The sequence below is a fragment of the Elephas maximus genome, chromosome 14 (assembly GCF_024166365.1).
Source record: "Elephas maximus indicus isolate mEleMax1 chromosome 14, mEleMax1 primary haplotype, whole genome shotgun sequence".
Lineage (NCBI taxonomy): Eukaryota > Metazoa > Chordata > Mammalia > Proboscidea > Elephantidae > Elephas > Elephas maximus.
This window is the reverse complement of record NC_064832.1, coordinates 70840292-70863425: the sequence shown is the minus strand read 5'-3', so window position 1 is coordinate 70863425 and position 23134 is coordinate 70840292. Positions and strand designations below refer to the sequence as shown.

At 38.0% G+C, this 23134-nt stretch overlaps 1 protein-coding gene across 1 annotated transcript in view; it reads right to left on the bottom strand.

The window, feature by feature from the left end:
- The window catches only part of SCEL (sciellin), a 117439-nt gene that overhangs the window by 20852 nt on the left and 73453 nt on the right, over positions 1–23134 (bottom strand). Inside the window, exons 20-25 of the mRNA XM_049853056.1 lie at positions 20573–20623; positions 19133–19195; positions 12750–12809; positions 12545–12604; positions 12360–12416; positions 2889–2966 (exon numbers count right to left, since the gene is read on the bottom strand). Coding sequence (XP_049709013.1) covers positions 2889–2966; positions 12360–12416; positions 12545–12604; positions 12750–12809; positions 19133–19195; positions 20573–20623 — 369 coding nt within the window. The remainder of the gene's footprint in view (positions 1–2888; positions 2967–12359; positions 12417–12544; positions 12605–12749; positions 12810–19132; positions 19196–20572; positions 20624–23134) is intronic.

Sequence of the window (23134 nt, the reverse complement as noted above, 5' to 3'; positions counted from 1 at the left end):
ATAAGTTGTAATTACCTTGATGGCAATTTTTTAAAAAAAATCCTATCTTTAGGTGATGAAAAATGTATTATGTATCCTTAAAATGTGAGAAATGGCTACATGAAATTTATTTCACTCATAATCACTAATCATCAAGTTTAGGGAAAGACTCCATCAGTTAGAACTCCAACAAAAGCATTTAAAGTTATTCTTAATAAATCAAATTTACTTGGGCATACAAGTGACTGTATAAGCACATTCATAAAGTAAAATCTTAGTTTAGCAGATTGGCCCAGGACTCTTACTTAGACTTCTATTGCCTTGTTAACTTAATCTTAGCAACCTGAAATTAAACAGCCCTAGGACAATTTCAACTTATAAACCACCCATATCACTGCAAAACTTCATAAATCGCTTTTGTATAAAGAATAAAAACTTGTTAAAAGCTTACCATTTTAAGATGTTCTGTATGTTAGAGTTTACTTCTATAAAACTGTCAAGGTCTTGGGCCCTTACAAAATTTACAAATTTAAAATGTAAAAAAAAGGAACTCTATGGTAGAAAAACAAGGAGCCCTGGTGGAGCCATGGTTAAGCACTTGGCTACTAACTGAAGGTTGGCAGTTCGAACCCACCCAGTGGCTCTAAATTAAAAAAAAACTTGGCAGCCTGCTTCCCTAAAGATTACAGCCAAGAAAACCCTATGGGACATTTCTACTCTGTCATATGGAATCCCAATGAGTTGGAATCAACCTGAGGGCCCCCAACAACTGTAGAAAAATAAACAGAGGACTTGAAGTAAGAACACCTGTGCTCATTCTGCCTCTCCCATTTACTAACCTTCTGAGCCTGATCAAGCCTCTTAATCTCTGATCCTCAATTTTCTCTTCTATGAAATATCTACCCATATCGAAAAAATATCAAAAGCCCAATGAAATTTCCTTTCTGTAGTTAGACTACATGAATCCAGAAATTGAGGTCAGAGAATTCTTCCTTTTCCACTCTTTCTCAAATTTCTATTGCAGTTGCAACTGCTGGTGTTGGAGTGGCACATACATTAACTGTTTAATTTGTAGACAGCAGAATAGTGAGAACTCATACCCATATGGGATTCAATAGGACTGGAAAAGAAATGAATACCTCCTGAGAAATCACACCTGTATAGGACTGTAATAGAAATGAAGGTGAAACAAATCCCTCTTGGAAATAAAGCTCAGAGATCAACAAATCGTTTTGCAGTGGTGGTCAGAGCTTCTGGGAGTCGTAACTGAATATAATGTTAATCACCATCCCACCGGGGACAGCGTGGTGGGTTTCTGATTGTAGATGTTGTACATGATCATTGAATTATGTCAGCCAAGAGGCGCACATGAAATTGCAGGAAGGGGAGTGTGCGCATTATAGTCAATCAAAGGTGTTTTCCATGTCCTTATCTTCTTCTATGCAGATTTCCACACCCGCACTGCTGAAGGACACCAGAAAGACCAGGGAATGCCTGAGTACACAGAAATTATGAGGAAGCAGTAAAACTCTGGGTTATCAAAGAGATACAGAGTAGAGAATGAGGAAGCCAATAGGTAAAGGAAAGAGAAACTCACACTCAAGGGGTAGCTGAGTATGTTAATGACAAAGAAGTAGGGTTAATGTCCAAATATACCTGATTCTAAGGATTCTAGAACTGCCTTGGGTCAAGAATGAACAACCTTCCATTTCAGGCCTTTACGAGGCTGGGCCATGCCATCATTCCTGCTCTTGAATGTCCATGAAATTCCATCTCCTCATTAATCCTTAATGTAAAATCCCATTTTATAAACAAGCCCAACTGAAACTTGAGCACCTCTCAAACCATTAGTGAGAAGTTCCTTAATTATACTTTATCATTTATTTGTAATTTTTTTTTTTTTTTTTACCTCTATCACTTCCAAATATTATTTGAATCAGATTGGGTAGTTGTAAGCCTAGCCCTATTCCCAAAATAATAAATGTTTTCCTAAGATAAACAAATCCTACTAAAAATTTATCCTCCCTCATTCTATCAAAGACTTTCTTGGGATCAGGAAAAGGAGGAGGGAAAGAGATGATTTCAGGAATTTGAGGCTGAAAGAAACTATCACCTATTAGGTGCAAAAGCCTTTTGTTGGCATTATGAAAAAAAAGTGAGCCAATTCTTTTTCTAGCTTCTCCCCTATCTTCATTCAAAATCAGTGGTATGATTTCCTTATATAAAAAAGCATTTAAAAAAGAATAGTCATTTGTACTTTTGCAATTAAGATAAAAATAGAAACTTATTGTTTTTAGGGTTCTCTCATATGTGGGGGGAGGGAGAAACTCCTAAATATGGAAAAAATTATTCATTCATTCCTTCCTAATTTGAACAGTTTATAAAAACAAGGAAGTATAGCTTCTATCCTAACCTTCCTTGTAAAGCCAAACAAGGTCTAACATTTTTAAAGCTATTATTATACTCTGTTGTGTAAAGAAATTTGAAAACTAGGTCTTGTTTTGTAGCTGTGATGAATTTGTGCATTCCTTTTTTTTTTTAGTGCTGGATATCCAAGGGAGAGACTCCCAGAGTTCTTTATACACTGTTGAAAACCTACCAAGCAACAGAAAGTAAAAATAAATCTTCACAGCCCCAGTGAGGAGCTTTGAATTTCCATGACACTGTTTACACTGAGCAACAGAGCAGCAGGTCCTGCATCAGAAATTCTAATAGAGTAAGAATTTTGTTATTTTTTTCTCCATATTAGCTGCTAAGTACCCTATACCATTGTTCTTTGTATTTGGGTAGTATTTATAGACAAATATCATAATATAATTCAACACCCCAGAAAATCTTTAAAAAGTGTATAATTTATACAATTACGTGTGGAATTAATAAGAAAGAAAGAAAATTATAATAAGTCTTACCTTCCATCCTTACTTTCAGACACATTACTTTCAGACACATTGGAGTTTACTTCAATTAAATTCTCGAGGTCCTGGTCTCTATAGAGGAAGAAAAAAGAAAATACATACACACGTATAGATAGATAGATACATTTAGTTATAAAATAATTTCAGGACATAGACAAATATTAGATTAAAAAAATCAGTACATAATCTTAGACATAGTCATTATTTGTAGTCAATAAGGATATGGGCTGTTGGAAATCTGGCACTGATCTCTTTGTTCCATTCAACTCAAGCATGAGATCGTGGATTATGTTGTGAGAGAGACGTAAAGAACTTATCCTTTGGAAAGACTGGAAAATCTAGTCTGAAAAGAAATTGCTGATTTATATCCACACTGAGCTAACATTTACCAAATACAAACTTTTGTCACGAGTACTAACTTTGGATAGTTTCACATGGATTATCTCATTCAGGTCTCACAAAACCCTGGAGGGCAGTACCAGAGGCTCAGAAAGGATAAGTGACTTTTCCAAGGTCAACTAACTAATTTGTGGAAAATTCAAGATTTAAGCTACCTACCCCAGAGAAAATCAGTTCTTAGATGTTTAATTAGAGACGTCATTTGGGCTTTTTAGATCACAGAAAAAAATGAGAAGCGAACCCAAAATTTGAATAAACAATTCATGATGAGGAGGATAAATGGGAAGATTAGATTCTTAAATTTTGGATTTCATTAATGATTTGATACCCTTTCATGAGACACAATGTCTTCTGGTATGTTATTTATATATTACTTATTTATACACTTGTAACGCTGATTGCTTTGAACCAATAGAGCTCATGACAAAGGCTTTTCCAAACTCATGAGAAAAAAACTAGAGCTTTGTTTAGGAATCAGAACAATAAGGCTCAGCTCACCGTACTTCGGAGCCCTGGTGGCACAGTGGGTGAGAGCTACGGCTCCTAACCAAAATGTAGGGAGTTCAAATCCACCAGCCACTCCTTGGAAACCCTATAGGGCAGCTCTACTCTGTCCTATAGGGTCACTATGAGTTGAAATTAACTCCACAGCAATGGCTTTGGTTTGTTTTTTCCCTCCGCACTTCTTCCTTAGGCAAATTATTCAACATCTCAGAGCTTAGTTTCATAAATTAGGATAATAGCATCTAATCTCATAAGGTTGTGGTGAGAATAAATAAACTGATGTAAACAAAATTTGTGGCACAATTGCTATAGTTGTGGATTAACCGAAAAAGCATATAATAAATGCTTGTGAATGGAAGTGTAGCAACTCAGCAGTAGACACGGTAACAGTTCAGACAGCAGCAGCAGGATAGACCCAAATGCTCTTTGATTCCGCAATTTTAAAGGATGGCTTTTTCATTTGTATTTCTGTCCTAACTTTTCACGTCTTTGGAATTAACTCTAATTCTTACAAATCCCTCTTCTCATAGTCTTAAATACCCACAAAAACCCATGGCCATGGAGTCAATTCCTACTTACAGCAATCCTATAGGACAGAGTAGAACTGCCCCATAGGATTTCCAAGGAACACATGGTGGATTCAAACTGCCACCCCTTTGGTTAGCAACCAAATGCTTAACCACTGCACCACCAGGGCTCCATAGTCTGAAATAGTGGAGTTAAATAAGTTTATATGCTTATCCAACACATTCATTTATTATGAATGGACTCAGTATAAGCACTCCTATTCATAAAATGAATTATCAATAAGGATGCAAATGAATAAGGAAGACTGAAGAAGAGCTGAAACATTTGAATTATAGTGATGGCGAAGAATATTGAAAATACTATGGACTGCCAGAAGAACAAACAAATCTGTCCTGGAAGAAGTACCACCAGAGTGCTCATTAGAAGCAAAGATGGCAAAACTTTGTCTCCTGTACTTTGAACATGTTATCAGGAGGGACCAGTCCCTGGAGAAGGACATCACGCTTGATAAAATAGAAGGTCAGTGAAAAAGGGGGAGACCCTGAAGGAGATGGATTGACACAGTGGCCGCAGCAATGGGCTCAAACATAGCAACAATTGTGAGGATGGTGCAGAACCGGGCGGTGTTTGGTTCTGTTGTATGTAGGGTTGTTAAGAGTTGGAACCAACTCAATGGCACTTAATAACAACAGCAAGGATGCAAAATATGATAAAAAGTGTTCTTATGTGCATGTGGAATGATATTTAGTAATATTCTTTTTATATAACATCCAAGCCATCAATAATTGATAAAATCTGCAAATTAGGCAATATCCTATGACCATGCTTTTAAAATACTGGATGCAAACTTTTGAAAATCCAGGAATTAGGGCAAATTATTTTTTAATGTGAATTACTGTAGAAAATATGCCAATTAATATTTGTAAAAAAACACAGAATTTCAGAAGTAGCTCCAAAGTATCAAAATCATTTGATTCTGTAGTCTAAATGATGTAAAATTTAAAGCTAAATTCCTAAACATAGCTGCTAGAACTTGTAAAAGGTAACCTCAAAGCTCACATCCTTCAAATTTGTGAAGTTTTAGACTTGGGCTTTTGGATTTGCCTATCGCTGATACTCCCTCACTAATACCCAGAGCCACATTCTTGGCCTCAGGGGCCACCCTCCTATCTTAATGACCTAGCCTTTAGGTGATTCTCCCCTTAACATTTTAAATAATGTTTTATAAATACGGGGTAATGGAACAAAATTAAATGAAGTATCACACTATTCCAGAATCCAGCTTCCTGGGAATACCAAACTGGGATGACTGGTGTGGTAAATAGCGAGAGATTGCCAGGAAATGTGAATCTAAGGAACTCGAATCTTGTCCCGTGGCGTGATTCTCCCCCGACTGTGAACCGTGGAAGCACTGAGCGCCATTTTTAAAAGAAGATGGTGGTTTTCATTACAGCTTGTACGTAAGGTCACATTATCAGGATCTAACATGGCCTTGCAAAAGAAAAGACTTGGCAATCTGCTTCCGTAAAGAATACAACCAAGAAAACTCTATTGAACAGTTCTATCCACAATACATGGTGTCACCATCAGTTGGAATCCACTCAACAGCAATGGGTTTTTGGTTTTAAAGTGGCCTTGCACATAGAAGCTACTGTGTGAATACTTGTGGAATTAATTAAATTATCTTTTTCTCCTTCTCTGAGGGAGATCAAGTACCACCTCACTTATCTCTGGGAAAGGGGGAGATGTCAGCATAGACCCTAGAACCTTTAAGGAAGTCAGTTCCATCCATATTTAGATACATAATGTGCACCACAGAGGAAAATATAAATGAAGCCAGTTATAGACACTTCATCTCCATTCGAAACACTCACTCAGGACCCGCCTTACTTTAGCCCTGAATGGTACATATTTCTCTCTTTTTTGCACAGCTCTCTGGCTTTCACCCTTAATTTTAGATCTGCTCCTACCCTTACAACATAATTATGATTAGTTTCTTAGCCTGATACTGGACATCCTCACTTCCTCAGTCACTTCCACTCCTGGTTGCTGCAGATATTGCATCTTTTCTCTGCCCACATCTTTTCCACTTCCTCCAGGACCCAAACTCTCCTGGACCCTAGCTATTGTGCGGGAAAACAGGAAAGGACTTGGACCTGAGAAAGGAAAAGTCAGAATCTTAAAAATCCAACAACTGTAGTTAGATGCCATCATGTTGAGATTCTGACACATAGCGCCCCCATGTGACAGAGTAGGGATTTCTTGGCTGTAATCTGTGTTTTTTTTTTTTTTTTAAATCTGGACGGAAACAGAACACCAGGTCTTTCTCCTGCAGAGCCACTGTATGGATTCAAACTGCCACCTTTTCGATTAGCAGCTGAGTGCTTAACTATTGCACCATCAAAAAAAAAAAAAATCCATTGCTATTGAGTCAATTTCAACTCATAGTGACCCTATAGGACAGAGCACAACTGCCCCGTAGGGTTTCCAAGAAGCACATGGTGGATTGGAACTGCCAACCCTTTGGTGAGCAGCTGTAGCACTTAACCACTACACCATCGGGGTTCCCATTGCACCATCAGGGCTCCTTAATCCAAGAACTACAGGTAGATGATTCAAAATGGGAACCAAGCATGCCTGTTTTCACAGAATTTTTCCTGTGTGCATTAAACAGTATCATACATTTAAGTTCAGCAGAATGGATTTTAAGATTGTCATCTAATTAATCTATGATTACAGTTAAAGCAAAATAGAGAATTCCAATTTATGCAAAGTATAAAATGTGTATCTGCTTTGGTTGTTCTCCCTGATGGCTGTCATTGGCTAGATTTAAAGATCCAATTACAGAAAGTTCAGACTGCCCGTAAACTTCCCAAGTTAAAGGTTGTAAAAATAAATTTTTGCTCTTTAATTAAGACCACATCTATTGCCTGGTGTCTTTTGCACTGTGGTAGAAGATGAAGAGCTGTGAGTCAGAGTGTGAAAAAAAGATTTTTATAGAAGCCCAACCAAATGCTGCAGGGTGGGGCAAAGGGTTGGTTTTAAGCCCTTCCCATGACAGTTGCAGTGGAAGGGAGAATTTATAATTTTGCATATTTATCAACAGTTGAAATTAATTCCAATGATATCACCAATTCTCCATAGATACAATGAAAAGTGCTAAAGAGCAAATTGTTAACAATTGCTGCTAAAAATGTTTCTTTACGTAGATTTCAAATGTTTGGGGAAAACATGTAAGTTATCTATGGGTTAAAGCAAGAAGCCCTGGTGGCGCAGTGGTTAAGTGCTCAGCTGTTAGCCAAAAGGTCCGAGGCTGGAACCCACAACCTGCTCTGAAGGGGACAGATGTGGCACTCTGCTTCTGTAAAGATTACAGCCTTGGAAACCCTGCGGGGCAGTTCTACTCCGTGCTATAGGGTCGCTAAGAGTTGGAATTCGACTTGATGGCAGTGGATTTGGTTTGGGTTTTGGATGAGCTAAAGCCACAGCACGATATTTGAATACAAGCATTTATTTAATTAATTAATATTCCCATTAAGGAATACGGTAGTTCCTTACAGAGGGGATGAAGGAAAAAGTAGAGATCCTGAGGACCTAAAAATGGTGTCTGTAACTATACAACTTTTCCTAGGATAAGTTCTGCATGAGAGAAAGTTCTCAGCTCACTGCTAAGTGCTATTCCACCCTTCTCTGGGTGTGGGAGGTGTGTATTAATGAGGCAGCAATATGTTTCACTCTCCACAGCTTACTTAAATTGCTTTTTCAGAGTGTTGAACACATTTACAAAATTAAGGGCCTCCATATAAAAATTTTACAGTGGTACTTCTTTTCTGCCAGGAATACATCTCAGGAATGAAGCTCTAGTCAAAAGGAATATTTGTCTCTGGGAAAGGATTATAGAATACAATGAGATAACTGGTCTAATTCTTCAGCTCTATTGATGTGGGAAAATGGGTCCAGTTGTACATATTTTTTAAACTCTTTTCAATGTAGGAGTTTTAATCATTAAGTGCTCAGCTGCTAACCGAAAGGTTGGTGGTTTGAACCCACCCAGCACCTCTGCAGGAGAAAGAACTGGCGATCTGCCTCCATAAAGATTACAGCCTAGAAACCCCTACTCTATCATATGGGACCACAATGATTTGGAATCAACTTGATGACACCTAACAACAACAAAAACACATAAAGGAAATTAACAGTTTCATAGAGAAATTAAATAATTTAGGTACTTGAAACAGAAGATGTGACCAAGAATTTCAGTGGTTCTAATTCATCTTGGCTCATCCAGATTGTCATGAGCAGAAGATATCCATTGGCCTAAGCAGAGAGACCAGTCATAAGAAATCAGATTTCTTCAGTCTGGTTTTACTCACAGAGGCTTAAAATATGAGAGCTGAAAGGCAACGAACTTTATCTTGATGCACTATCATAAGACCTTGATTAGTTTGAGGACTGGCCTTTAATTCACAGAATATTTGTTAATCACCTACTATGTGACAAGCATTGTGCTAGACACTGGGGATAAAGTAATGAACGAGACAGAACAGATCTTTGCCCTTAAAGATCTTCTAGCCAGAGGGAGATAATTAAGTAATAGTTCCCTCTAAGAGGAGAATGCTATGGGAAGGGGAGGACAGAGAGCTTGAGAACACTTAGAAGTCTCCTGATGCACAATGATGGGTCAGAGAAGGTTCCCCAGAGATTAAGCTAGAAGCACCTAAGCTGACACCTAAAGTAGAAGGAGGAGAGAAGAAGGTGCAAGTCAGGGGGTATATGAATGGGGTTTGCTTGTGGGTGGAGAGTAATAGATGGGAGAGGGAAGCACATGGAGCCCAGAACATGGTGGGCTTTGGATATCAGGTTAAGGAGTATGGCTGTTATCCAATGGCAATGGGAAGCCATGGAATGGTTTTAACGAAAAGAATGACATGATCAGATTCGTATTTTAGAAAGATCACTCTGCCTACGCTGTGGCGAATGGATTGGAAGGCAAAGGGCAAAACTGGCAGCAGATGGATCAACTCAGAGGCTACAACAATAATCTAGAGGCAATAGAAGCGGAGGTAACAAAGTGTCATGGACAAATTCTTGAGATAATTAGAATCATCAAGCGTGATTGATTGACTGTGGGCAACGAAGCAGTGGGAAGAGTCAAGGTCACCCCCAGCTTTCCATTTTGAACAGAAATCTGAGAAATATACAATAGGAAGAAGATAAGAAGAAACTCTCCTCTTTTTGGAATACTAAAAGCTAGGAGGCATGTGCCTTAGCAAATGCTATGTTGCCATCAAGTTGATTCTGACTCATAATGACCCTATACGACAGGGTGGAATTGCCCCACAGAGTTTCCTAGGCTGTAATCTTTATAGGAGAAGATAGCTGGGTCTTTTCTGCCACAGAGCTGCTGGTGGGTTCAAACTGCAGACCTTTCGGTTAGCAGCAGAGCTCTTAACTATTATGTCACTAGGGATCCTTACCTCAGAAATGGAAAGACCTTAAAAAGATGGAAGCAAATGTTACATATAATTAAGAATCTTTCTTTCTACTTCAGATGATGCCTTTGTTAACTTTAAAGGTATAACTATCACTGGATGCTTTAAAATCATTTGAAAGCAATAACTTAGAGTTTTAACAATTAGTCTAGCAACAGCTTATAGGTCACAGATACTTGAATATCTCTCTTTTAAGGTGAGCTCATGACAATGTGAAATTATAACTACTAAAAGTCATGCAATTTCTCCCTGAGTCAATGAAAATGCTGTGCACATCTGCATTGTTCAGGTTGATGTATTCCTAGAAGGAGCTCTGGGAGGCCGGCTTGCATTCTGATCGATGACGAGTATATCCAGCCCCTAACTGTGAATTAAATCTACAGCTGCTGGAAATGTCAGCAAAGTCACATACAAAGAACTCTGGTCCACTGCTGTTACCACTATTAAATAATCAGTGCTTGTATCACATCAAATTAAATGTCAAAGTGCCTTGTGGCTGTTATTCCTACTGGGAGGCACTTAAAATGCCCCCCTCTCTTTACCTACATTAAAACAAAGCCAGCAGCACAGAGGAGGCATTGTAGCTACAGGTGGCTGAACAAATTGAATGAAGCAATTTTCTCAAATAGCTCAGTCTTTCCTGTTTGCTCTGCTTGTTTTTTTAATTTGTATATGTATATATATATTGGTGGGTTATATATATATATATATATATTTTTTTTTTCCGTGATAATTCTTGAACAAACTGGCTGATTATCATTGAATCTGGTCAACTGCTAAAGAAGAGATGTCTGACTGTATAGCTTAGGTTAGATTTGTGGATCAAGCTGCCATCTTGAAATAACATGATAGTCAATATTATTTCTAAATTTCCTGTTTATACCACTCATAAAGGATTAGGAAGATTTCTTCTTTTTATAGATATTTCATTAGGAGTTGCTGAAATGGAAACTATCTTTAAAACAAAAAAATTAACCTCTTTTACTAACACAAAAGGCAAAACTCTTATAGGAAATTTATCGTTGCCAACATAGCATGTTTGCCAGAGGAAGGGAGGAACGAAGGGAAAGAGGCAGAGAGGGAGGGAGGGAGAGAATCAGCTGCTCTGACATTGGCTACGATAGCCATTGTTAGTTACAGTTATAATGTGGTTATTAAATCTAACCACTTCCAATGATTGGGAGCCTCGTAAAAGTGCCGCTGAGAAAAGCGAAAGTCCATCCCAACAAATACCACTGCAAAGAAATGTTTCTATTGAACAAAGGTATTTCCTCACTATTATGGGTGGCGGGCCCACACCAAAAGTCCACTGTTATTTCAGCTGTTAGACAATCTCTGTGTGACAAGTGCTATCTCTTCTCCCTGTCATTTGAACAATAATGCTCTAGAATGAATGGATCTGATTGCAATATTTTTACATGCATGTGAGAGGTTGGGGGAGGCGGCTATGCATAGGGCGTATGAAGGATGGAAAGGAGAGTCTGAGCTGATTTATTGACAGAGCTTTTGTTTTTCTTCTGGACAGTGACGTCAGAAGGACCTGGGTTTAAATCCAGGGTGTGTTTTCTTTCTTGAGAGGTTATTCAGTATCTTTGAGCTATAGCTTCCTCCTCAAAAAATAGGGTGTATGAATATATTTCTCGTGGGGTGGTTGTGAGGATTGTGTACACAAATTGCCAGTAATACAATAGGCGCTCAATAAATGCTAGTCTCCAACTGCCTTTGTGCCTTCTTACTTCAAAGACTCCAACACCCCAGTGATAAAAACATACAAACAGAGAAAGCCAAATAAAGCACTAATGTAGAAAGTACACTAGGAGACATCAGAGCTAGGCCAATGAGTGGATTACCCTCTCTTCTTTCTCTTAGGAGCTCAGGGCACTTTTTCAAACACTAATTTTCTTTCTTTATAGTGGAAAGCAGAATATAGTGGGACTTTGATTCCTAGCAATACATTTATTATGATAAAATTCCAAGCCAGCAAAACTATTCGGATTCTAATATAATATATTCCTGAACATTTTATGTTAGGAGCACTTAGGTTAAAGATGTCACATAAAGAGGCAAATTATTTGATATTTGCCAAACACAAAATGAAAATTTAAGCTGAAAATCTGCTGTAATATTTTGTGAGCCCACACTAGCTATGGATCTGGGATTCTGAAGACCCTCAATATCTTCCCCAATGCTCTACAGGCATCTATGTAAACCACCAGTTTGGTTCAACTTTTTCAAAATATTTTTTTATTATCTAATTTTAGTCATTTTTCATTTCAGTACTGAAATTCTATTTCCTATAGACAACAAACACTAAGCTCTTTTAGTGCAAATAAGAAGCTCAGAACTGATTCTAAAATAGCATCAGAATTGATTCCAGAAGCGTGCAACATGTTTTTTTTGTTGACAGGAGACATGTGGGTTATAAATGTGTCCTCATTTGAAACACTAAAGAAAATAAAAAGTCTTCTTTATTAAAAAAAAGAAACAAAATGTCTCATCTAGACTTGGGAACATGGCAAGATAGTCAGTCAAGGTCATTTACCGCTTAGCGTTTCTGAGAGCTGAAGGCTTCACTTCAATAAATTTCTCCAAGTCTTGGCTGTTTAAAAAACAAAACAAAAAAGTTCAGATTAGTGATAGAATTTTCTGATTGGTACTGCTTTATCAAAACAAAATAATAAATCCACTCCACCCAGGGGCAAGAAATGGCTGCTTTTATTTGATTACCTCTGATTGCTCCTGATTACTGCAGGGTTCACTTTGATGAGCTTATCTAGGTCATGGTTTCTTTAAGTAGCAAAATAAAAAGCCAGTAGATTAATTATAAAGGTCTTTTGCTGAGATCATTAAGGTTACATATCTGTTTTAAATAACAATAAAATAAAATACTCTTCCTGACCAAAGCACATGAAAATAGCATAGTTTCTATTACCTTTGGTTATTCCTTAGAGTTTCAGGATTCACTTTGATGAGTTTATCAAGATCTTGGTTCCTTTAAGTGAAAAAAATTAAAGCAGCTTGGGTTACAGAAGTAGCCCTGGTGGTGCAGTGGTTAAAACACTTGGTTGCTAACAAAAAGGTTCGCAGTTTAAATCTACCAGCCATTCCATTGGAGAAAGATATGGTGGTTTGCTTACATAAAGATTTATAGCCTCGGAATCCCTATGGGGCAGTTCTACTCTGTTTCCTATGGTCAATATGAGTCAGAATCGACTCCATGGCAATGGGTTTGGTTTGGTAAGTTAGTGATAATATGGGTTGAAGTCACTGGAAATGGGAAGGATTAACTATCTTATCATTTAGTATGAGGCATATTTGCTTTTCATAGAACAGCTTGAAATGAATTTTCTAACCAATTCATAGGAGGACAAATTACACTAGATCAAAAGAAAAATGGCTCTGACTTTTTGTACTTTATTACCAGAGCCTATCTACAAGGGCCCATCTACATGAGTCAGGCTCAGCTTGACTGCAACTGGACTGGACTGATCAATAAGGGCACACTGGTTAAGTGCTACACAGCAAACATCTGGTGAGTAACAATTTTTCTCTTAAATATTTTAGCTTTATGAAGATCCAAACTGATTCTAACATCCTTATCATTTTTAATCCACGTTCACCAATGAAGGATATCGATTAAAATAAAATAAAAGCTCTAAAACTGGGATTATTCTTAACCTAAGGCTTGGTAAAGGAGTTCCAGCAATTCGTTAATATTAAGACTTTTTTTCCTCTGTAATTAAAAGGTCCCTGGGTGGCACAAGGAAACCTTGATGGCATAGTGGTTAAGTGCTACGGCTGCTAAACAAGAGGTTGGCAGTTCGAATACACCAGGTGCTCCTTGGAAACTCTATTGGGCCGTTCTACTCTGTCCCATACGGTTGCTATGAGTCAGAATTGACTCAACAGCAGTGGGTTTGGGTTTGGTTGGGTGGCACAAAGGGTTTGCTGTTGGCTACTAGCTGAAAGGTTGGTGGTTTGAATCCATCCAGGGGTGCCAGAGAAGAACGACCTGGTGATCAGTTTCTGTAAAGTTTAAAGCCAATAAAACCCTGTGGAGCTCAGTTCTACTCTGTAAAGCATGGGGTCCCCATGAGTTGGAACTGACTAAAAGGCAACAGATTTTATTATGACTAAAAAACTGAATTAAACTTGGTTGTTCATGGTCATAATCATTCCATACTCAAACTGTCCTATCATTCTTTTCTCAGCCTATCAGCAATTTTTCCTCCCATCGAGTTTGCTATTATCCATTTCTCAAGGCATGGCAAGAAATCACAGGACTGATAACACTCGCTATTACTATCATATTGGACAGCACTCCCTTCCCAGATGGTCCTTTCTCCTTAAATAAAAATAAAAAATATTTTATTTATCAAAAAAAAAAAAATACAACTCAACATCAAAAAGACAGACAACTCAATGAAAAAGAATGGGCAAAGAACTGGAATAGGCATTTCTCCAAAGAAGAAATACAAATTGTCAACAAGCGCATGAAAAGACCCTCCACATTGTTAGCGTTAGGGAAAGATACAAATCAAAACCACAATGACATACCACTTCACACCCACTAGGATGGTTATTGTTAAAAAAAAAAAAAAACGGAAAATAAGAGTTGGGGAGGATATGGAAATTGGAACCTTCGTCCATTGCTGGTGGAAACGTAAACGATGCAGCCACTGTGGAAAACAGTTTGGCAGTTCCTCAAAAAGTTAAATATAGAATTACCATATGTTCCAGCAATTCCATACCTGGGTACATACTCCAAGGACTTGAAAGCAGGGACTCAAACAGATCCTTGTACACCAATGCTCACTGCAGCATTATCCACAATAACCAAAGGGTGAAAACAACCTCAATGTCCATCAACAGGTGTATGGATAAACAAATTAAGGTATATTCATACAATGGGCTATTATTTTACAGTCGAGAAGAGAAATGAAGTTCTGATACATGCTACCACATGGATGAACCTCTAAAACATTATGCTCAGTGAAATAAGTCATATATGAGAGGACAAACATTGTATGAACCCAGTTATATGAAATATCTAGAATAGGCAAAGTTGTAGAGACAGAAGGTAGAACAGTGATTACCAGGGATGGGGGAGGGGCGCAGGGAGTTAGTTAATGCTTTCTGTTGGGGTTGATGAAAAAGTTTTGGAAATAAATAAGAGTGTTGGTTGCACAACATAGTGACTGTAATTAATGCCACCAATGTATGCTTAACGATGATTAAAATGGCAAATTTTATGTTATGCACAGTTTGCAACACACATACACAAAACGGTTGATGCAAAGTTAGGAACTGAAGGGGAACCATTTATAGCACAATCATCAAAGGGGTCTGAGGACAGCTCTGAACTTACAGCCTACAGCCCTAAACCTGTCCACAGAATGTGCTTTCCAGACCCTGGCTGTGCTTAGTTTGATCACTTCATCAGAGACCTCAGAGCTGCTGTGATAGACAGAAAGGCCCTAACAGAACTTTCACTATTTTGAATTCTCTTCAATAATAATATTCTCAATTAAAGGTCATCAACTGCTATCTAGGAGTACAATTAAAGAAACGATTAACATCTGACAATTATCGAAAATGTAATTTTCTCTGTATTCAATTGCAAAATCCATTGTAAAGCTAAACTGTGCCAGGAAAATATCAATCCTGAAAATGAGATTAATTTCATATACTAGGAGAAAAAATACAAAAAATAAAACTTCATAGAGGAAATAGTGTATTCAAAGGCCACAACTTTTTTATTTTAAGATATAAAATTAATCACAATATTTCTAGTATAATTATATGTGATACTCATGTGCCAGCATAAGTAAGGGTAAATTGCACAGAAAACACAAAAAACAAATGTGGAAACTTCCCTTTTCACTGTTATGCTGAGCACAGAAAATTGGATTTATCCAGCAACTTAGCAGAATGGTATTCAAACCTCTGTTTTATGGACCCCAATATGAATTAAATTTTACTTCACTACCCAGTACTCTTTTATCGACAAATACATACAAGTACACACATATATACATGTAACAAAACAAATTTCATACCCTCATATTTTCTACCGTGTTCAATTCATTCTATTTAATCAGAAAAAAAATTTTTGATTGACCCTCACGGAGTTAATTATGAAACACTTTAATGGATTGTGACCAGCAGTTTGAAAAACACTAGCTTAGAAAACATATATATGTATGCTATGTGCTACCCAAACCAAAAACCAAACCCATTGCCATAAAGTCAATTCCAACCAATAGCAACCCTACAGGACAGGGTAGAACTGCTCCATAGAGTTCCCAAGGAGCACCTGGTAGATTTGAACTGCCAACCTTTTGGTTAGCAGCCATAGCACTTAACCACTATACAACCAGGGTTTCCATGTGCTACCACTATGCCTAAAAGAACACCACCATGTGTTAATGAAACAAGGATCTCCGTGACACTCCAGAATTGTCTTGCTTGATAGCCTGATGAAATTTGTTACCATGAACTGAAAACAAAAAATATATAGCCATTTTTTTCAGGGTCTGGATTCTGCAAATATATAAATCTTATATCTAAGTTCCATTCAGGGATTATGCAACATTTTTCACACTTCGATTTACGGCTTTTGTTTGTTTTGCTTTAAGGACCTAGAAAAGGATACATTATAGAATATTTAGGCATTATTACTTAAATGAAGTTTAAAAGCTGTGAAAGTATTTTGTAGTTATTTGCATATTTGTGCTGTTGTCAACTATGATGTAATCCTTCAGGTGACCCCATGAGAGCAGTTAAGGACACCCCTGGCTATCTTGGAAAGGGCTACTATCTCAGCTTCATAGCCTGCTATTTCAGAAACCAAAACCAAACCCAGTGTTGTCAAAGTCGATTTCGACTCACAGCCACCCAACAGGACAGAGTAGAACTGAAGCAGACTGCCACATCTTTCTCCCGCAGAGCAGCTGATGGGCTCAAACCACCAACCTTTTCGTTAGCGGTTGAGAACTTTAATCACTGTGCCACCAGGGCTTCTCTTTTGCTATTTCAGGAGGTGCTTAATTACCTTTCCTTTATCTTATGGAGCCCTGGTGGCACAGTAGTTAAGAAGCTTGGCTGCTAACCAAAAGGTCAGCAGTTTGAATCCACCAGCCACTCCTTGGAAACCCTATGGGGCAGTTCTACCCTGTCCTAGAGGGTCAGACTATGAGTCCGAATTGACTGGTCAGCAACAGTTTGTTTTTGTTTTGTTTTTTGATGGAATACTATGAGGCTTTTGGTCCCGGCCTCAGAATCCTCATCTGTAACACGAGGGAGTGAATCGGATTATCTCAAGGGCTGTGTTCATCTCTAACATCTCTACTCCTAAGAATCTGCGAATATGAATTACTGCTTGTCACATTTATTAAGTTAACTATTCAATGTCTTTTTTTTCTTTTTGAATGCAACTCACTGACAATACCTTTCTATATTCAGCAACCAGCACGAGTGTTACAAAATGTAATATATTAAACTGACAACCTATTATTGTCCTGGTCTAACATCTTTGTGCCCCTGTTACATAATTAGCTTTAATCTATGATAATCACCTGCTGTTAACAAGATTGAGTATGTCTACTGAATTCTCTCTTTGCTGTTCACGGCCTATAATTATAACTAATGTGCAACTAATGGTGCCTAATTGTAAGCTGTGAACCCAGTAGGTGCTCAGCAATTATTCACTGACTAAGAGATCACAGACTACTATCAGTTTTCCACTAATTTTCCCTGTGACCCTGGTCAAATCATTTAACCTTTCTGAGTCTTAATTTCTTCTTTTGTGAAATGTGTGGGTTCAGCCAGAAGAGTGTTTTCAAAATGTGTTCAAACTACTGGGCTGAGAGTTCTCTGAGGTTCCTTCCTTCTCTACAATTTTTTGAGTGTATCAACAAAACTTAAAAAGAGAAAGCATGAAAACATTCTTAAGATACATGTCATAGATTGAATTGTGTCCCCCCAAAATATCTGTCAACTTGGCTAGGTCATGATTCCCAGTATTGCATGATTGTCCACCATTTTGTCATCTGATATGATTTTCCTACATGTCGTAACTACTATCTCTATGATGTTGATGAGATGGGATTACCGGCAGTTATGTAAACTCAATCTACAAGATAAGTTTATGTTTTAAGTCAATCTCCTTTGAGATATAAAAGGGAGAAGCAAGCAGGGAGAGTGGGGGCCCTCATACCACCAAGAAAGCAGCACCAGGAGCAAAGCATGTCCTTTGAGCCTGGGGTCCCTGTGCCTGAAAATCCCCTCCACCAGTGGAAGATGACAAGGACCTTCCTCCAGAGCCCACAGAGAGAGAAGGACTTTCCCTGGAGCTGATGCCCAGAATTTGGATTTGTAGCCTGCTAGGCTGTGAGAATAAACTTCTGTTTGTTAAAGCCATCTACTTGTGGTACTTCTGTTATAGCAGCACTAGATGACTAAGACAATACATAACACAGTAATGGGCAATGATATAAAAATCTTCATATAGCCAGCGACAGAAAATGAATTTTTATTATCTGACAGGTACTACTTAAAGAATTACCAAATGGCCAGTCCATCACCTTGCTGGGAGAAGTAAACAATCTAAGGAAATGAACCTCTTTCCATTTCCACTGACAACCAGAAAACACACACTTCCACAATGAGGTGAAAGATGTTGCTCATGAGTCTAATGAAGTGGATGGATCTTTTTTATTTTTCATTAATTCTCATTAATAAATTTTCATCAACTCCAAAGACAAAAAAATTAATATTAATACTACAAAATCAAAACAAAACATAAATAACACAAGGACTGGCCCTGTCCCTACCCCTATGTCTCTAAACACTCGCATTATCTGCTTTACTTGATACTGAGTGAAGCTGGACTTCTTTCAGCTGCCTTTTCTTCTTGCTATTAACCAAACTAAAAAGAACCCAACCTATTGCCATCGAGTTGATTCCAGCTCATGAGGAGGTAACCCCAGGTGTCGCAGAGCAGAACTGAGCTCCATAGGGTTTTCTTGATTGTAATCTTTACAGAAGCCCATCACCAGGCCTTTCTCCCATGGTGCCACTGGGTGCATTCGACCCACCAACCTTCCTGTTAGTAGTTGAGTACAAAACATTTGCACCACCCAGGGACCCTATTGCTATTGATAAATAGATATCAAAGTTTCTAGGGACATATAAAATTGAATGATTTTTCAAGACATTCAATTTACTGATAGAATGATTATAAGTTACTTATAGTCACACTGTGATTAGTTAAGGAGAAACAAAACAAAGAAACAAATAACATTCTTCTCTTACCCAGTGATATTTCTGACAGCTTTGGGGCTCACATTAATAAGTTCATCAAGGCCTTGTTCACTGCTAAAATAAAATAAAATAAAAGGTCAAATTTTGTTGGAAATCAGAAAATGTCATGACTGGCTTTTTTTTGGCGGGGGGGGGGGGACAGTTATGAATCATCAGTGAGATCCTAGAGTAAAAAGTAATGTTCGCTAACTTCCTATTTTATATACATTAGTTACCCTTTTTAATCTATGTAACAACCCAGTGAGGTAGATATTATCATGCCCCCTTTATGAATCAATTCTCTTTTTGGTGTTCACAGCTTATTATTGTACCTAATGTGTAACTAACGATACCTCACTGTAACCTGTGAATCCAGTAGGTCCTCAGCAATTATTCACTGCATAAGAGATCACAGCTCTACTCTGTCCTTATAGGGTTGCTATGAGTCTAAATTGACTGGACAACAGTGGCTTTTTGTTTTTGTTTTTTGTATCAGTCTTTCACTAATTTTCAGAGAGGTTAAGACACTCTCTGGGGCCACACACCTGAAAAGTGGCTAAGAGTAAACCAAGATTGAAACCAAGGCAACCAAACCCAAGTTCCGCTCTCTCTCTTACTCAGAACGCCCTGGCTGTCTCCCAGATTCACGATAATTCCTCACATCTGCACAATGCTTTTCACCAACATTTGCTTCATGATAATTCTATGAGGGGTAGCGTACAACTATCTTGGAGTTTCTCTGACATGCTTTTCTCAATGTTGATTCAGTGTATGATGGGTCTTAACATGTCAAGAAGACAGAGTAAATTCAATGTCATGCAAAAATACTGTAATCAGGTATAAGAAGGATACCTGCCACCAATTTTTTTCAGGAGTAGTTAAAATTGATCCTTGGTTTTGTGAGAGTAGAAAGCCATTATCAAAAAAACCTGTTGCCATCAAGTCAATTCTGACTCAAAGCAACCCTATAGGACAGAGTAGAACTGCTCCATAGGATTTCCAATGACCGGCTGGTGGATTCAAACTGCCAACCTTTTGGTTAGTAGCTGAACACTTAACCACTGTACCACCAGGGCCCCAGAAAGCCAATATCCTCTTGTTATTCATTTTATGAATTTTTAATTTACTAACATTAAATTTAGCAATCTACTTATAATCTACTTACGGTATCATTGTGTTGAAATGAAATCTCTCAAGCAGTAATTATATAGAATTAACTTCAATGTTATCATTAAACAATATTGGAATGAAATTAATGAAAATTTTAATAAAAGGAAATCTACCCAGTATTATTATGCATCAACAAATTAGCTTGTTCTCTCTTTTTCTTTCTTACTTTTTTTTTTTTTAATGTCTTCTTTCAAAATTACCTTTGCCAAAGAATTAGTCTTATTTTCTTTTGGCACAAATTGGAGAGTTGCTTAGGATCATTAATAATCTTAATAATCTCACCTTTTGTTTGCTAAGGGGTTTACTTTGATAAGATTGTCCAGGTCTTGGCTCCTAAAAAATATTTGTAAGTTTCAATAGCTGATAAAGTCAACTAAAATAAAAAATACATATATATCGTTTAACATTAATATTGAATTACTTGACCATTGCTAATGTAAGTCTCCATTACTAGAATCCCTGTTTAAGCAGATGGCTACTATCGATCAATTTCTTCTACAACTATGTAGATATGAAAGAATTTAATTTTTATTTTTGTTTTTTTCACTTCAACCTTAAGGCAGAATTACTCTTTAACTCCCTTATATGTATTATATCTGTGTGGTAGAATAAGCGTTTAGAATTTTTTTGGATATTACAATGCAGAAGAGAAAAAGATAAAATTATTCATCATTTCTATGTGTTCCTTGCCTCCCCCCAAGAAACTAAATAGATAATAATGAATGCTTTACAATCATGATTTCATCTAATTTTTTCCAGTAATTCATGAAGAAGCTCTTACATTCAAACACTTTACAGACGAAGAAAGAGAGTCTTAAAAGAGGTTAAGTGACTTGTCCAAGTGTCCTTTAAACTCAAAAAACTCATTACCAAGTGGAAAAGATGGACACACAATTGAATGTAATACATGTGCAAACTACAGCAGAGGTTCAAACACAGCCCAGGAAAGACCTTGTAATTAAGCCATCTTCACCTTGAGAAACTAGGCTATTTTGGAAGGAGACCAAGGAATACCTATCTTTCTCTGAGTTTTCATCTATAATGAATGCAATACATTCATATTACATTTGTTATACACATAATATGACCTCTGAATTCAGTATCTGACTCATACCATAACAATAAATTTGCATTCTCATTTGGTGAACAAAATCTAAGGCTAACTTTGCACTACATGTTAAGATAAAAGAATGATGAAATCCTCCATCTAACCATAAAGTGAATGAAACAATATATGCAAAAATGGGGTGGGGAAAATGTCAGGCTGCATTTTGGAATCTGCCTCAATTAATTTTAGAGTTGATCCTTCTCTCCCACCTACATGAAATACTACCTAATACAGAGAGGGATCAACAAAACTACGGCCCTCAAGCAAAATCCAGCCTGCCACCTGTTCTATAAATAGTTTTACTGGATCATAGCAATGCCCATTAATTTATAACATATTACCTGTGGTTCAGTGAATTGCTTTTATATGGCCTTTCTAGCCATGGCCTTGTACCTCCCACAAAATGATTGGCTAGGACTATACACATAAGGTATGTAAAACTCTTGAAGGGATTGGACAGTGACTATGCAAATAAGGTATCTGTGGCTTATCAAAGAGATTGGTCAGCTTTGCCATCTTAATAGGCTTTAAAGAGCCAATACCACAGAGGCTGGAGGGACCTCATTACCAACAAGAAGAAGAGCCTGGAGCAGAGCGCATCCTTTGGACAAAGGACCTGGGGTCATGCGCTGAGAACCTCCTAGACCCAGACTAAAAATCAAATGCTGAAGGCTGTGAGAGACAGCAGTGGTGAGCCTTCCCAGCCCACAAAGCGAGAGCTAAGCACCTTCAGGCAGGAGGCTTGCTGTTGGAGCCAAAAGAGCTGTAACACTTGTGCAGAGCAAGAGAGGCCTCAGTGTGCCTTGTCCAGGGGTTGCACACCTCCCCCACCCTGGGCACTGGGGGCCCGAGTATCCTGCAGGGCATGAGAGCCCCAAAGGCCTGGGTAGTGTACCAGGAGCCAGCAACAGAGGCTCAGAAGGGCCCAGAGGCAGAGGCTCCGCAGGGGTCTTCCAGCCAGCAGCAAGACCCAGTGAGGCCCAGCAGCAGAGCAGAAACCATGGGAACTATCCAGGCCCCCCTTCCCAGCCTCCCACAGCAGCATGGTGGTAGCCGGAGACAGGGGTGATGTTAACATAGCATCTGACTTTAACCAAGGCACACCTGCGACGTAAGAATGGACATGGGTAATTTGGAGAAGGGTAAACTGCTCTCCTTTGGGAATCTGTTGTTATTGTTTAATGTTGGCTTTCTATAAATAATAATGATGGCTTTCACTTTGCCAACACTGTGTTTAAGTGTCTCGTGCATCCGGCTCGATCACAGATGAGTGTAGCACCCACAGAGTGGTTGATAACAGTGGGTGTACCTGTCTCATTCCTAGCAGTCTAATTGCTGCCTGCAAGTTTGAGGCACAGCTTGTCTGCATGTACGACGTAGACAGAAGACATATACATACATACTTACGGCTGCTTTTGCACTATACAGAGATGAGTAGTTGAAACAAGGTTTTTTGGCACCCAAAGCCGGAAATACATACTATCCAGCCTATTAAGAAAAATTTGCCAATCCCGATCTAGTCTAATACACTCTGTATGGTAGCTACACACTGTAAAAGAGAGAGCATTTACATACGCAAAATAAGGTAGGAGATATGTCAGAAAGAAGATATTTACCTCGGTATTTTTTTATACCAAACTCAGGTTCAAACCAGTATACCAATTTATGTTTGTAGCTTTATGTTTTTGTTGTGTCTGTTTGTTTACTTAACACAATACATCTTAGAGAAAATTCTC